This window comes from Homalodisca vitripennis, chromosome 3 (assembly GCF_021130785.1).
Source record: "Homalodisca vitripennis isolate AUS2020 chromosome 3, UT_GWSS_2.1, whole genome shotgun sequence".
Taxonomy (NCBI): domain Eukaryota; kingdom Metazoa; phylum Arthropoda; class Insecta; order Hemiptera; family Cicadellidae; genus Homalodisca; species Homalodisca vitripennis.
Genome location: NC_060209.1, coordinates 68,704,513 through 68,720,259, shown reverse-complemented (window position 1 = coordinate 68,720,259; position 15,747 = coordinate 68,704,513). Strand labels below are relative to the sequence as shown.

Genomic DNA, 15,747 nt, shown 5'->3' with positions numbered 1-15,747 from the left:
GGGCGTGTGGGTGAGACTGATGTCTCTTCCAAAAGCATTGAGCTTTCCCTTAGAGTCCATTCTGGGTATTTTCGTGACCCAAGAGGCAGGAACCGAAATATTTACTGATTTATTCTGTTGTGTCGTGGTTATATTCAATCAAAATGTGTTCCGACAGTTCAGTTTTTTTAAAATCAATCACATATTGACAGAGCGTAGGTGAAGTTAATGTTTCATGGATTATTAGTAGAACTTCGGCCGTGTATACCTTATTCTGTTGTCAACCTTGACTTTGGTGAGTACAACACGATATATTGATACTACATTAAAGGTAGTTCTTAATTTGTGTTTATGCTTAACACTTATAGAAGAGGATACATTCCAAACCTCGAAACGGAAGTTTTTATATATTTGTAACATATAAATGGCAAACATTTGGCGGCTGTTATCCCTTTCCGTTCATCATCAATATTAAACTTAAAAATTGAGATAAAAATGATTGAAACAACAATGAATAAACCTTTTATGTTTCCTAAGTAGTGAAAGGGACTTCTAGCTCACCTGATATTGCGAACCCACTGAAGGCTACTCCAAAGGTAAGGGCGAGCGTGGCAGTGAAGGCTGACCGCGCGTAAGCGACCACGATGAAGAAGACGGCCTCCATACCGAAGCCGCCGCAGTTAAATATCTTCCGTACGTTGGTGGTCGACATGATTCCCTTTTTGCGGATATGATCAGCCAGTAGGCCACCGCAGGGAACTATCACTGTCATTAGCAAGTGGGGCAGTGCACCGATAAACCCGGTCTGAAAATCAGGTAATGTTTTGGTTAACACTGAGGTAGTATTCACATATGTTATGAGTTTCATTACTTATTTAAATATTCGATGAATAAGTGTTTCTTCATTATACGTCACCTCTTCGATCTGGAGGTGAAAATTGTGCAGGAGATAGCTGGCCTGGAAGAGGACTAATAGATAGAAGTTCCAGGACCTACAAAAGTTGGCGACTATGATGGCGTAAACGGGCATGGAGGTGAAGAAAGCACGCCAAGGGGTGGTAGCGATGGTAGGGAGAGCGGCCTGGGTGGTAGTACCAATACTCTGCTCTATGTACATCAGTTCTCGCCCCGAGATGGTAGGATGCTTGGAGGGTCGCTCGAAGGAGAGCCATAGCCACACCAAATACCATAGCAGACCAACGACACCTTGAACACAGGATTTAGGAAGATGTCATTATCGAGTTATATTTATTTAATGTAACATTAGCTTTCAATCAGGATTTCGTACTAATCACAGTACAACGAGTGCTCTTTTAAAAATCACTGAAGATATACGTTCGGCAATGGACAAAAGGCTTGTTACTATTTTAACGCTTTTTGATTTTTCTAAGGCTTTTGACTGCGTTTACCACCCATTGCTTCTTTTGAAATTGTCTAAAATCGGATTCTCTGATGGCTGTGTGGAGTGGTTTAGGTCGTATCTGTCAGATCGTCAGCAGTGTGTTAGGTCTAACGACAAAGACTCCTACTGGAAACCTGTGAATCGAGGGGTGCCACAGGGCTCTGTCCTTGGCCCTCTTCTTTTTTCAATTTACATCGACGATTTGACTGCTATGATCAAACACTCATTTTTTCACCTGTATGCCGACGATTTACAAATTTACAACCACTTTTCCATTTCGAACTATCTAAACATTGTTGCTGACATGAACACTGACATTGACGCTATTGCAACGTGGGCCTTCAAACACGGACTGAAACTTAACGAAAGCAAGACTCAAACTATTCTTATTGGAACTTCCAGACTTCTGAGCGGTATCGACTTGAACAACACTCCTACACTCATTTTGAACGGTCATCCTCTTTCATACAGTGACAAGGTCAAAAATCTTGGACTGACTATTACAAAAACTCTTAGTTGGGCCAATAATGTTACTGAGACTTGTGGCAGGGTGTTTGCTGGTATTCATAGTCTTAAGCAATTTGCTATTTATTTACCTTTGAATTTGAAAGTAATGCTAGTGAAGACCCTGATTTTCTGCCATTTCAATTACTGTAGCGAAGTTATAAATGACATGACGGTTGAGCTTTCGGACAGATTACAACGTGCTCAAAATTATTGTGTTCGCTTTATCTTCAACCTCAGACGATATGACCATATAACACCCTTCATCAATCAGTTACATCTGTTAAAGTTGAATCTACTCCGTCAGTTCCACATTCTCAGCATGTTACATTCTATTTTGTACAACGATCATTCCCCTTCCTATCTGTCTGAACGCTTTTCTTTTATTTCTGAAACAAGCAATTGGAATACTCGACGTGGAGCCTCTCTGTTATCTATTCCTGTTCATAGATCCTCTATTTACAGTAAATCATTCACAGTCTCTGCTTGTCGACTTTGGAATAATCTCCCGGATCATATTAGAGGTATTCGTAGTCGGGAACGGTTTCGGGGGGTGCTTAGGGACCATCTGTTTTGGGCCTCTTCGGGTTGACGATATCGTGGCATAGGGTATGGGACGATGGCTTTGTATGAATGGTGATGGATGAATGTCTGTTAAATTCCTTGTAAGTTTTATTCTATGTATTTATTTTTAGTTTCATAGAAAACCTTTGTTTCATTTTATTACCTTATATAAATAGATATTATAATTTTCGATTGTAAAATAGTAATGTAAACTGTATTGTGGCTCTTATTTTACAGTAATAGTAGAGTTTATTAATTTATGGTTAGGTGTAAGAGAGGACTTAATAGTCCTAACCTCGCCAATTGAATATGTTTTACGTTGTATTCAATAAAGTCATTTTTCATTTCATTTCATTTCATTAGCTGCCCTAACTAACATGGTACCAATGAGCTAAATGTTCTTGCTGTGTATTTAATACAAAAAAGATAAAGTAATCGAGTACTTGTTGAAAATTCCTGGAATAGAAACAAAGAAAGGGAAGTCAAAGAAAGGAAGGCTTTTTATAACAAAGAGAAAAATTAGCAATACATTTCAGGAGACAGTGAAATTCACTGAATTTTAATAATTTTAACATTATTTATCATACAAAGATTAACTCCAGTTAATGCATACTTACATAGAATAAATTCGTATACTTCCTTAACCAATGATCTTGCGTTATGAAAGTTATGGCACTAAATCATCTACCTCCTTAAATTATTTGATTTTTGTACAGTGTACCTCTGAGAAAACCTTACCGTTTGGTTCATGTCCAAACTTACGACAGTGTCCGGCCTTTGGAGGTTTTTACTTATGTCAACTTTTAGTATTTGAAATCTTTAGCCTTTGGAAGTGCCAGGCCTTTGAAAGTATCCAAAACGAAGCTTCCAGCCTCTTGAAGCCTTTGAGCAATAAAAATTTCCTATCCCATCTTCAATGAAACGAAAAACGTCCAGAATTCTAATATAGAAAACTTCCTCTTTGGCTAAATTGTTTTGGTTAGCATTCGTTGTATTGAGTCCTGCAAAAGTTCGAGTAATTTTATGTTAAACTGTTTTGGTTAGCAAGACCTGTATGGTAGTTGGTAGGAAAGACGGATTGGCACCGTAGCCAAAAGCCACTTGTAGGTGTGTCCTTCAATCAAAAGATACTGAATAACTATCATAGAAGACCATTTCCCTCAATGAATGAACATGCCAATTTTCGTCAGAATCTGTTGGTCTATTCCTATTATAATTATATGAAATGTATTTGGCACTGAACTCCACCTTCTTGTTTGCAAGAGTTTTGAACTTTAAGAATGAACTAATTTAACTTACTTACCATAAAAATAAAAGGGAGCCTGCCAACTGAAGGAAGCTATGAGCATGCCAGAGAGCGGCATCCCCACGACAACTCCAGCGTATGAGCCGCAGAACGCGATGGTAGCGAGGCGGGAGCGCTCTAGTGGTGGCGCCCAGTACCTCCAAATGCCGTGACACGCGGGGTACGTTACTCCCTGTACAGTAAAATATAGCCTCAGAACAAATGGATTACATCTATATTACATGGCATCTTTGTTGATATTAGTAAGTCAAACATACCTTGGTTTAACACACAAAACATTAATTGATAACTGAATAAAGTTATTTTTCAATTAACTTTTGTCAATACATCGGGACATAAACAACTATTAAATGTCGCTACTTAATATTTTCAAATTTCAGGCAAATGATAATTTTTCAAAACAGCAGGGCGTACATGACGATTCTCCATCATTCACAACTTCGTACCATCTCCTAAAAGCTCGTACTTGAAACTACTAGTTTGTATAGATCCTACAATAAAACAGAATTATTTTGAAGGATACGTGAATTAACATACAATTTACCCATGCCAGTAGCAAATTGAAGTTCCATCTCTGGGTTATAAATTTATTCACACTTCTAATATCCTGCGATCCGTCATGAGAATTTATAATAAATAACTTCTTTTACATTTGTCAGTCACGTTAAATTTCTATACGTTGCGAATAATATATTCCTCCATAACGAAATGAACAGAGGATATATCTTAAGGTTCTACATTTTTCTATGATTCGATTCTACATCGCACAAGTGTAAAAACATGTATCATAGAAATTTATATCGAGGTTCCAAGAGGAAAGTTTCCAGTTTTTACCACCACTGCATGTTAAAGATTTAAACCATAAAGTGTAGGCATGTCGACAAAATGGACGGAGTATTAGTGTAACCAAGCAACTCTCATCTTTACAAACGCCTATTTGTTTGCTGCGCTGAGTTGACGACAGGGGGTGGAGGGGGGCAGTTTAAGCCGATATTCAGCTGATCCGGGTATTAAGAGGGGAGTATTGTAAAGGATCTCCCTCCTAGCTACCTCTTTAAGCATTACATCACTGGTAAACTTCTGTTCTGTTAACATACACTGGCAAGTCTTATTTTAATAATGCAAGAAGCCAAAATTAATTAATTTCAACTTCGAATCATATACCCCCATATTAATTGGTTTATTGCAACAACTAATCTTGCACAACAGTGAATATAAACTAAAGGATATGTGGCGCGAACGGGGAAGAACCATTCTATGTCAAGTTAGTAGTATTAAAAACAATGGTTTAGCTCACACGTAATTCAAAATGCCAATAACATAGATTTAGACACTATAGCTTATTTATTAAAAGTGAATGTTTTCAGAAATTTCTCTGGGCAATAGTTTTTTTTTTAGTTTATAAACAAATTTTACTAAAGTAAAATATTTATTTCTAGTCTTAACAACGTATACACACTGAAAAATCATATTTTTATCTTGAGCAGTCATTCCTTGGCAATAAACTCCTCCTATTTGCTTATATGATTAATATATTTTCAGACTTTATGGTAATTTGACTAAATGAAAATGGCTCTGAAGGTAATAAAGGACCTAAGGTACAACCAATTGCACATCCTTAATTGTAATTACTATACTATTATTTGAATAGAGACCTTAAGGATTGATCAACACAAAATCTATATGAATATCTACAGAATCATGTCATTTACCTCTACTAAACCTTGTAACACCCGCACCAGAATGACGGCCATTGGGTGAAGCATAGTCGCTCCGGGCACCAGAAGGTTCAGGAACGACGAGCAAGCGATCGCTGTGCCGAACACTCTGTGTAGAACACCGAACTTATTATATAACACTTTAAACTAGTATTTTTTTGAATTAGTAAATATTAAAATTGTTACCTGGAGTTGAATCCTAAAATTCCTAACATACCAGGTTTGACGTTATATGTTTGTTAAAAACTAAATTATGTACAATGAACATTTCAGTAACATTATAACAAAAATCTATAACTACTTAAAAGGTTTCTATCCAAATTTTGTCATTTAAGACAGTGCAACCCTGAGTATTATTGAACATACAACTTTCTCCTTTAGTCAATATCTTATTATAATTTGTTAATTTACCAGGTTTTGAGATATATTTTTAAATAAGTAGGTTCATAAATCCGTGATGTGAAAATTCAAAGGACAGAATAGTTTTATTTCTCTGTACAAAAAAAAAAAAAATTAGATTTGTATTAGTTATACTGAAAATATTCAGTATCGTAACACTTCTTGTGCACGCTCTAGTGGCAAGATTTACCGCATTGAGTGATAACATAGAGCAAAGTAATTTATTGATGAAACATTATTGGCTGAGGTGATGGCTCCTCATCACTATTAGTAACTATAACTACAAATGTTACGGCGGCTATCGGAAGGTAATCACATCTAGCAACTTTGAGCGAGGTTGTTGCTTGGATGGGTGTCCGCTGAGCGATACTGTCCTTGCAAGGAGTCCGCCTGCCCGGTCATTGGTGGTAATCCGTAAGTCACCTCTAAGCCGTTGGTCCCCTGGTTAAGTGTTAGAGATTGGCTTCCTAGCCTTAACTCTGTCTGGCAAAATAAGACATTCTTTGACTTTTGTGACTCTTTTGCTACAGGTAACGTCGTATACCTCACTACCTAAGTTTGCATACCTGTTGGCAGGATACTTGGAGGCCAAAAAACCACCGGGAACCTGGGTTACGAGGTACCCCCAGAAGAACGAGGAGTCTACGGCACTCTCCATTCCCACACTCCAGTTGAAATGAACCTCCTGGAAAGAGAGGAAAATGTAGGAAAAATAGCATTTAGAGATTTGGTATACATTCCAAATAGTTTTAGAGTATTAATGGAGAAAAATTATTAAAAAAATAAAATATGAAATTTTAAACACCAAATTCAACCCTTTAAATACTTACATCGTCGTCCTCCTTTGGTTCGTCGGGATGCTGAAACATAATGGAATTTCAATGAATAAGGTTGTTTGCCTAAAATGAAAGTTTGCAGAAATATAATACTTTTTAAGCCATAGCATTATTTTTTAAGGTGGTGAAGTTAATTTTTCGGTTTGTTATTTTCTTCTAATTTCACAGTAACATCTTTTTAAAATAAGTTTCCTGAAGATAGAAAAATACAAAAAAATGCACTTTTTAATTGCACGGAAATGGCTAAAGATAAGTATATGATCATTGAACAATATGTATATAAAATATGCCTTAGGGAAGTGGCATGTTATTATGGATAAAAACGCAATTCTAGTAAGATATTTTTAATTTGAGAATGTATATTTCTTAAATTATATTTATTTAAACAAACGTCATAATCAATCATAATTTATATAGATTCTGTTAACACGTATTATATTTAAATATATTTTCTGAATAAAGATGGCTTGCAAATTGATTAAAATTACTAATTTAAACGTATAGATAATTTATAGAATGATAAGCATTCTATTTTTTTGTCTTCATCGGGAAGTTATCCTAACTGAAAAATTACAACAAGAAAATGACCAATCTTAGGAGAGGATTGTATGAGTCGAAAATCCTGGGAAAATATTACGTTGCTTTTCGTTTCAATGTAGTATTGGCTTGTTCGAGGTAATTTAATATTACTGTTTAATACAAATTTTCTTGTCCTTCACATGAAAACAGAGCTTCTGTTTTTACAGAATAAAGTCAATAGCAGTTTCCCGTTGTAACAAGTTTCTTTTAGAATATATTGTATAGAATTTTTTGATTATGAGGAAATTTTATCAAACCGTGCATAATACAGATTCTTTAAGCTTTAAGAGTCTTTTTAGATTTATTACATACGAGTCGTCTAATTTCAAAATCAAATAAAATAAAAATATTTAACTAAAAACACAAAACCAAATAAAATTAAATACTTTTTAGTACCCTCATATAGAATAAACACTGGATTAGGCTAAGTTTCAACCTTTTCTTGTAAAAATAGGTTTTTATTTTCGATCTGCCTAGTTTTCCACAGAATCTTCCTATGATATTACTGGTATTTTGACAAAGCCTCGTTATGGTGTTTTCACTAAAGCCAAATACATCTAACTTTCAAATTTAATGTGTTTTTTATGTATGTATGAAAATACGTGTTTTGCATAACCTTTGTTAGACCGAATAGTATTAGTAATGAGCTAGTTAGATTTTACTAGGAATTAAAAAGCAATAAGGCAAAAATCGATATATCAATTAAATTATATTAATTAGTGTAATAGTAATTAAAAAATATACCATTCATTAAAATTATTAAGTAATTTGCACTTACAATAGGTTACGCAATAAAAGTATTAAAAAATCAAATTTACATGTTTTTTGGAGAAAAGTGCTTGGAGGGACATCTTTCCAATTACCTGATAGGAATTATGGTTCAATATGAATTTTGGACAATTGAGGGGTTACTCAACAATCATGCAATAGAATAACTAAATACCACGATCTATCTGCTTTTGAAAATGATATCTGCGATAAGAAGCAGCCCCTATTCTTTCACCATTTAGATAATGAAAATATACAAGTTTTAAAATGATTTAATCTTTAATTATGTAGACCGTAATGCCAAAAAGCAGAAAAAACATAACCCTAAGTAGAAGAAAGAGATCTGTCTGGTTTCGAAACTACATGACTCATATATAAATTATAGGTACTGCGAATTACTGTAAAGAAGCATGATCTGTTATTAATAAAGCTGAAATAATACAAAAGTGAATATCACACACATATATTTTGTTAATTTCAATGTAAGATATTATTTCTTGGTTATTTTCTTTTTTATTATTTATAACTACTTGAATAAGGAACCTGAACAAGGACATGATATGCCATTTTATTATAGAAATATTTAAAATATTCATTAATTAATGAAACAACTATTTTGTGCTTGAATCAATTATGTTCTATTAAGTAATTCAGAAGACTTTTGTATGGCGTTAAATTTTGCGTATAGTGTTAAATTAGCACTATTACTTTATTATTGTATTTTTGTATATAATTACATATATTATTGTATATAAAACAAATATTTTAAATTAACATTATTATTAAGATTTCAGGCTTAGTACGTTAATATTAAAAGTAATAATGGACAGAATGTAGGTGTTATTACGTAACATGAACATAATTTTAATATTTTTTAGAACTTTACAGCAGGCGAGTTTTTTGTTGAAATTAACAATATTTCACTTGAACTACTAATTTAATATTTATTTCAAGCTATTTACAAAAAAACATGAGAATGATTTTATAACTCTTAAATCTTTTAAATTGACATAACGTAAAAAAAGAAAATGTTTATACGTTCAGTAATTATATAGCTATTATTTTTATCATTCCATCCATTAAATAAAATTACTGGATTGAAACGGTAAAGAAAATCTTTACTTACAGAATGGTTTCCATGATGATGGGTTTTGGTTGGCTGAAATTAAAAAGTTTGATTAGTTTACAAATAAATCATTTTTTAACTTGACTATCGCACCTAGGCATGCGCCTCGGCAAACTTCTGTACAGCAATAAATAAAATACACGTGGAAATATTGGATCTTATGAAACACAAGTTATTCGAGGAATAAATACAAAAACTGTTTTATATCAAAGCATAGGTCAAGTCTACATATTACCATTATTTTAACGTAATAAAAGAATGTGTTGGTTGGCGGTTACAAAATGTAATCATATGTCCAATATAATAAAGGTGTAATCGTTTCAAGTGTAATCGTTTTAATTAGCGAATTATACTATTAAAGAAAATTTTATATGGAGAGGAAAATAACAAATGCACATATGATGTCAATTTAGTATAAGTATCACAAGAAGTAAATATTATCAGTTGTTGTTACGGTTGTTTCTAAAGTAGTAATTTATTGGAAGTCTATATTAAGATCGAATAAATATAACAATTACTAAACTATTAACTTCTGAAGAGTTAACGGAAAGAAAATTTAGAAAGTATATTAGACTACATTCATCAATATTATTATTCGATTTATGCCTTTATTAATAATAAGTAATATGAAAGGCTAGTACATAATAATATAATAAGTATATTTTCTAAATGGCAACTGTTGTGTATGGCGTTTAACATAAAATATAATTGTTTTGTTTTAACATTAGCTGAACTCTTTGGTCTGCTTTCTTTGCAAAAACTATTTTTATTTCATATGTACAAGAACAACTTTTGTAAATCAGCTAGATAATAATAAATTTTAGTTCTTTATCCTTATTCAATTTTGGAGAGGGGAGAAAGAGACCTGGCATTAGAAACTCATAAAACAGTCCGTTTATCCCAAAAGAGATGAAAAATTTTACCTGTTTAAGTTAGTAAAATAGTATTAATAATGTAGAATTTGGTAGAAAACCAAATATTAGATATACAATTTTTCTTATCTTTATTTTTGTGCACATTAAGTGCATTTGAAGGCAAATCTACAGATTGCACTGATAATGTTGGTGTTAGTTAAATACAACGGTCTCAAGAAATGGACCAGGCTATTCAACTAAAACCATAATGTGTATGCAATTTGTCCCTAACTTGGGACTCATGTAACTAAATTAACAAGTAGAAATTTCTAATTATATAATATTTTTAATTTAGAAATTACTTTTTTGTGCAATTTAAAGTATATTCAATTTAATTTCTGTATAGGCTCCATACCAGTTAGGTATATTTTCAGAACTCAACAGTCATCCCCAATTTGGATCATCGAAGAACGATAGGAGCTTGGATTTATTACAATTATTCTAATAAAAAACACAAAATCACCGTGGAAAGTCTAGATGCTCTCGCTTTATTTTCAGTTGGCTAAAACCAACCGCACAACCAAGTGCAATAATAGTCAGTGGAAAAATGAGCCTTCTATGTTATGCCGTCCTGTATTTGATTTAAGCATTATAATAAATTTTTATTTTTTAAATACTCTTGTCTGTTAAACTATTAAAATTTTGAATGCAGAATTTTTCATTTGTTAATTTGTGAAGTGCCTGATGATGGAACATTGATTCCGAAAGGCCTTGTGCAAAAATAAAAGTTATTGGAAAATGTTTTATTCATTTATACCAGTGATAGTAAAATAAATATTACAATTTTGCTTGTGAGGCATGTTTAGATCTGACGCTGCACTAAACATATAGTCAGGCCTTGATTAAAAATTAAGATTGTGAGGTTCAGGAGTATTACAAGAGTAACGCAAAGCATACTGTGTTAAAGTTAACCCGAATTAGCCCAGATTATAAGGTGAGAAATGAACTATCTATGCGAGGAGACAACATATACTTAAGTTCATACAGTTATGGCTAGGCTATTACGGGCTAAATAAGCATCAGTCAACCGTATGAAGTCTTTTTGACTGTAAATGGCAACTTTTAATCTCTTTATCTCGTTGGTTGACGGTTATGTAACTATTATTTACGATTTAATGGTTGGCTTTAGGTATGTAAAGCTAAAATGGTATGGTGTAAGAGTAAAAATACAGTTTAATATTTGAACTGTTTCAATACATTTCCACTTCGACTGACAGCAAATGTATTACGACTGCCGATCGATGTTTTTCTTGAAAATTCTTCTATTAATTCCATGAAAACCAAGTTGTGTGCTTATACAATGCAGATTGGCTCTCGTCTCTTTGGCTTTACAACATCTCCTACAGTTGTTTAACGCAATGACTCTGTTAGACACCATAAGTTTTGTATAGTTCAGCAGAGAGACCTGGTATTTCCATAAACCTGGTTGCAACTTTGATAAGGCTATTTCAACTTTCGTTCTGAAAGGCAATTTACTTATTTAATAATTTAGTTTTGTAACTTTTCCAATGGGCTATTCCAATATTAAATACTCCTATTTAGTTCTGCTTCACAATACAAGTTAAGTTTCGTAATAATCGGAAGCTGTCGTATTTTAACCTACGTTTTACCATCCTGGAAAGGGTAAACCAATTCGCTAATAACTTTAATCTAAAATCACCTTACTTCTGAATTAGTCTTAATATCTTTACTTTAAAATGTAAGCTAGCTTTAAAACTTTATATGTTTTTGTCGAATGAATAATTAAATTATCCCGTGTACACTTTTGGCCATACTGATTTTGGTTACCACTAAGGCCAAAACGGTAATGAATTCAACCAGATTCACTTTGACCCTTATTATCTATATATATAAAAATGAATGTTTGTATGTTTGTCCTTTATGGAATCGTGAACTATTGGACCGATCATGATGAAAATTTGTACGTATATGTATTTTTCCACGGAGAAGGTTTATAAGCTATGCCCATCCCTTTCCCGATTCAGGATTCCGCCCCACTGGTTACAGAAATACCCATAAGAAATGCATTGCAGCAAACATATGTTAACGTCTTTTCAAATTTTTAATCAGCTGTTCTTTGTAAACATATATTACACTTATAGTTTTAAAGCATAGAGTAAGCTTAAGAGAAACGACAAATTTTGTTTAAACTGTTTTTGCAATCACTGTTAAACATAGACTTTACTATCCAGATAATACAATTCAAATTTGACGTAAAAATTCACCTTTAACTGCAATATTTATTTAATATAAACCATGCTCATGCTTGATCAGAAGAGTAATGCAGATATCATAATTACTATCTTACGTTGGCTACAAATATAAAGAATGTTATAAAATCAACCTTAGTTGTTTTTTTTTGACAGAAGTATGGTTCTCAAAACTCCGTGTGTACATATTCTCTCGATCGAGACAACAAAGCAAGCTCAATCGTGGCATCGGAGATATAACTAATTTAATCTAAAATTTATTATAGTAAAAAAAAAAAATTTACTAAGTAATATAAGGACTTCGGTTCTTAAGATTTGCGTGCGAAGCCGTGGGTAACAGCTAGATAGAGGCAGGAATATGGTACATACCTTCATAATACGCCCAAGAGGCTCACGATGGAACGACTATCAATTATCTCAGCAATGTTTAGAATGTGATAGAAAAAGAATAAGTGAATATAGTGTACTGTTTTCAACGGGAAATTGCGTGCGAAGCCGCGGGCAACTTTTGCAAAAAATTATTGAAATGCGCAGCAAAGCGCGCCGGGCCCGCTAGTCTATATATATAAAAATGAATGTTTGTATGTTTGTCCTTTATGGAATCGTGAACTATTGGACCGATCATGATGAAAATTTTGTACGTATATGTATTTTTTCCACGGAGAAGGTTTATAAGCTATGCCCATCCCTTTCCCGATTCAGGATTCCGCCCCACTGGTTACAGAAATACCCATAAGAAATGCATTGCAGCAAACATATGTTAACGTCTTTTCAAATTTTTAATCAGCTGTTCTTTGTAAACATATATTACACTTATAGTTTTAAAGCATAGAGTAAGCTTAAGAGAAACGACAAATTTTGTTTAAACTGTTTTTGCAATCACTGTTAAACATAGACTTTACTATCCAGATAATACAATTCAAATTTGACGTAAAAATTCACCTTTAACTGCAATATTTATTTAATATAAACCATGCTCATGCTTGATCAGACGAGTAATGCAGATATCATAATTACTATCTTACGTTGGCTACAAATATAAAGAATGTTATAAAATCAACCTTAGTTGTTTTTTTTGACAGAAGTATGGTTCTCAAAACTCCGTGTGTACATATTCTCTCGATCGAGACAACAAAGCAAGCTCAATCGTGGCATCGGAGATATAACTAATTTAATCTAAAATTTATTATAGTAAAAAAAAAAATTTACTAAGTAATATAAGGACTTCGGTTCTTAAGATTTGCGTGCGAAAGCCGTGGGTAACAGCTAGATAGAGGCAGGAATATGGTACATACCTTCATAATACGCCCAAGAGGCTCACGATGGAACGACTATCAATTATCTCAGCAATGTTTAGAATGTGATAGAAAAAGAATAAGTGAATATAGTGTACTGTTTTTCAACGGGAAATTGCGTGCGAAGCCGCGGGCAACTTTTGCAAAAAATTATTGAAATGCGCAGCAAAGCGCGCCGGGCCCGCTAGTCTTCATATAAAATTCGGTTAAACTCTTCTTATTATAGGTCAACCGCTATTAAAGAAACCTGCGCAGAAGCAAATTTCTGAGCAGTAACGCGCAGGAGGGGCCCCCCTCCCGGAGTTGGGGTGGGGAGTGGGACCAGCAGGCAGCACCTTCTTGTACCTATTCATCAGCTGTGTGGATCTTGTCTCACTCTCATAGTTTTGTTTACACTGCAGCTACTTTACCTGTTCTATAACTATATATTTTTTGTGTATGCGTATATAAGTATCGCAGTCTAAGCGTAAATTATTAATTGAACAGATTAATGTAGTTATAGATGTATCCAGGAAGCTTGCATTTTGTTTTGAGGTTAGCCTTGCAGTGGCAGTGGCCATTAGAGATGTGTCGTTCAATTCGAACGGGTCAGTCAAGTGAGCAAGTGATCCAGATCAGAGTGTTTCAAAAGACCTGTTCACCTAGAACGATTCATTCACTTTTTCCTGCCAACTGAATAAGTTTGATACTCTTTTCAAACCAGATATGTTATTTTTAATGATCGTTAAAACTTATAATATTATTATTAAGTTCATTTAAAAACTCTTATCCATGAAAAATAGCTTAACATCATATGGGACTAACTAAAACTATAGATTTTATGCATTAGGTTACACAAGGTCTTCAAAATTGTTCAGTCGTTACTTTCGTTCACTGCTAACCGATTAAGAATAAAACCGTAATGGTATAACTCAACAGGGGGACTAGGGAGTCTCCCCATTTGTTGGGAATAACCTTACTTATGATAAATCAAAGGCATATCAATCAACCAAGTCCATTTATTATAAGTATTAACATTTAAAATGTTTAGCAATGTATCTGGTAACTTACAATTCACCATTTTTTTATAAGTTTTAATAGATATATTTGCATTTACTAGATTCCTGAAATAATTCATTTATTGTTATACGAGTATATCTATCCATTCACTGAACGATATGCTGTTTCTTTCTCTATTCGAATACTATTTTATAGCAGATCCTTTCGTTCACTCGGTCATTACATCCAGTCGTTCATTTTGTTCAGTCAACACGATGACCGGTAAAACACGCTCTAGCGGGAATGCTTAGTAACTCTGTACTGACCGGTTCAACTGAACGGGTCGCAGCAGTGAACGATACCGACTGAGCCAGATTAGTCAGCTGATCAAATAGTGAGCGCCGAGCAGTGGTGGGGATATTTGGAGGGGCAGCGGAGGGGTATTTACCCCACCCTGCGTGAACTCAAATCAACCAAGGTTTTTTTGTTAGCGGTTTACCTATAGTAGTATTGATATATTTCAGCTTAAGTATGTACAATTGGTATTCGGTTATAATATTTCTTTGCGAAAGAAAGTCTTTTTAATCATAGGTAGTCATTTAATAATACTGGGTTTTATAAATAATAGGAGAAGTGGTAGTTTTTGATGCTCAATCCTGGAAATACGATTAAGCGCTTAAAGACACTTTTGTTCCGTGTTGTAATCAACCGTTTTATCATGCGGATACAAAGTTTAAATTATTTATTACGAAATAACTGAACATAGTAATACCGTCAAGTTTACTCATAAACAACGAAACAATAACAAAGTTTAAGATTCGCCCAATAAAAAAACTTGAATTATGCGCCAGCTGATTTTTTTAGATCTCCGTCATAATGTTGCGAAAACGACCATTATCAACCAACTTATAAAAACAGCTGTTATTTGAGCAGTATGATAAAAAACTTTTTATAAAATAGGAACAATTTTGATCATCCCTCGAAGAATTCTGGGCAACCAAAGTCTAACTTAGTGGAATCAGGCCAAAGAAAAACTGTTAAAAATCATGATAAGCAGTAAGTATACATACCTATATTAATGATAACTGGAGGGAATTAAATGTTTTTATTAATTAATAATTTTTATTACATAATATTTTATTTAAAAATGTCTTTTTCTTGCGTCCTAA

The 15,747-nt window shown here is 33.5% G+C and overlaps 1 protein-coding gene across 2 annotated transcripts in view; it reads right to left on the bottom strand.

The window, feature by feature from the left end:
* Positions 1–15,747, bottom strand: part of LOC124357032 (vesicular glutamate transporter 1) — a 132,387-nt gene that overhangs the window by 11,970 nt on the left and 104,670 nt on the right. For both annotated transcript variants that reach the window (XM_046808408.1, XM_046808409.1), the window contains exons 6-12: positions 9,182–9,214; positions 6,703–6,732; positions 6,439–6,557; positions 5,468–5,582; positions 3,753–3,927; positions 896–1,185; positions 541–784 (exon numbers count right to left, since the gene is read on the bottom strand). In XM_046808408.1, the coding sequence (XP_046664364.1) occupies positions 541–784; positions 896–1,185; positions 3,753–3,927; positions 5,468–5,582; positions 6,439–6,557; positions 6,703–6,732; positions 9,182–9,214 (1,006 nt within the window). The remainder of the gene's footprint in view (positions 1–540; positions 785–895; positions 1,186–3,752; positions 3,928–5,467; positions 5,583–6,438; positions 6,558–6,702; positions 6,733–9,181; positions 9,215–15,747) is intronic.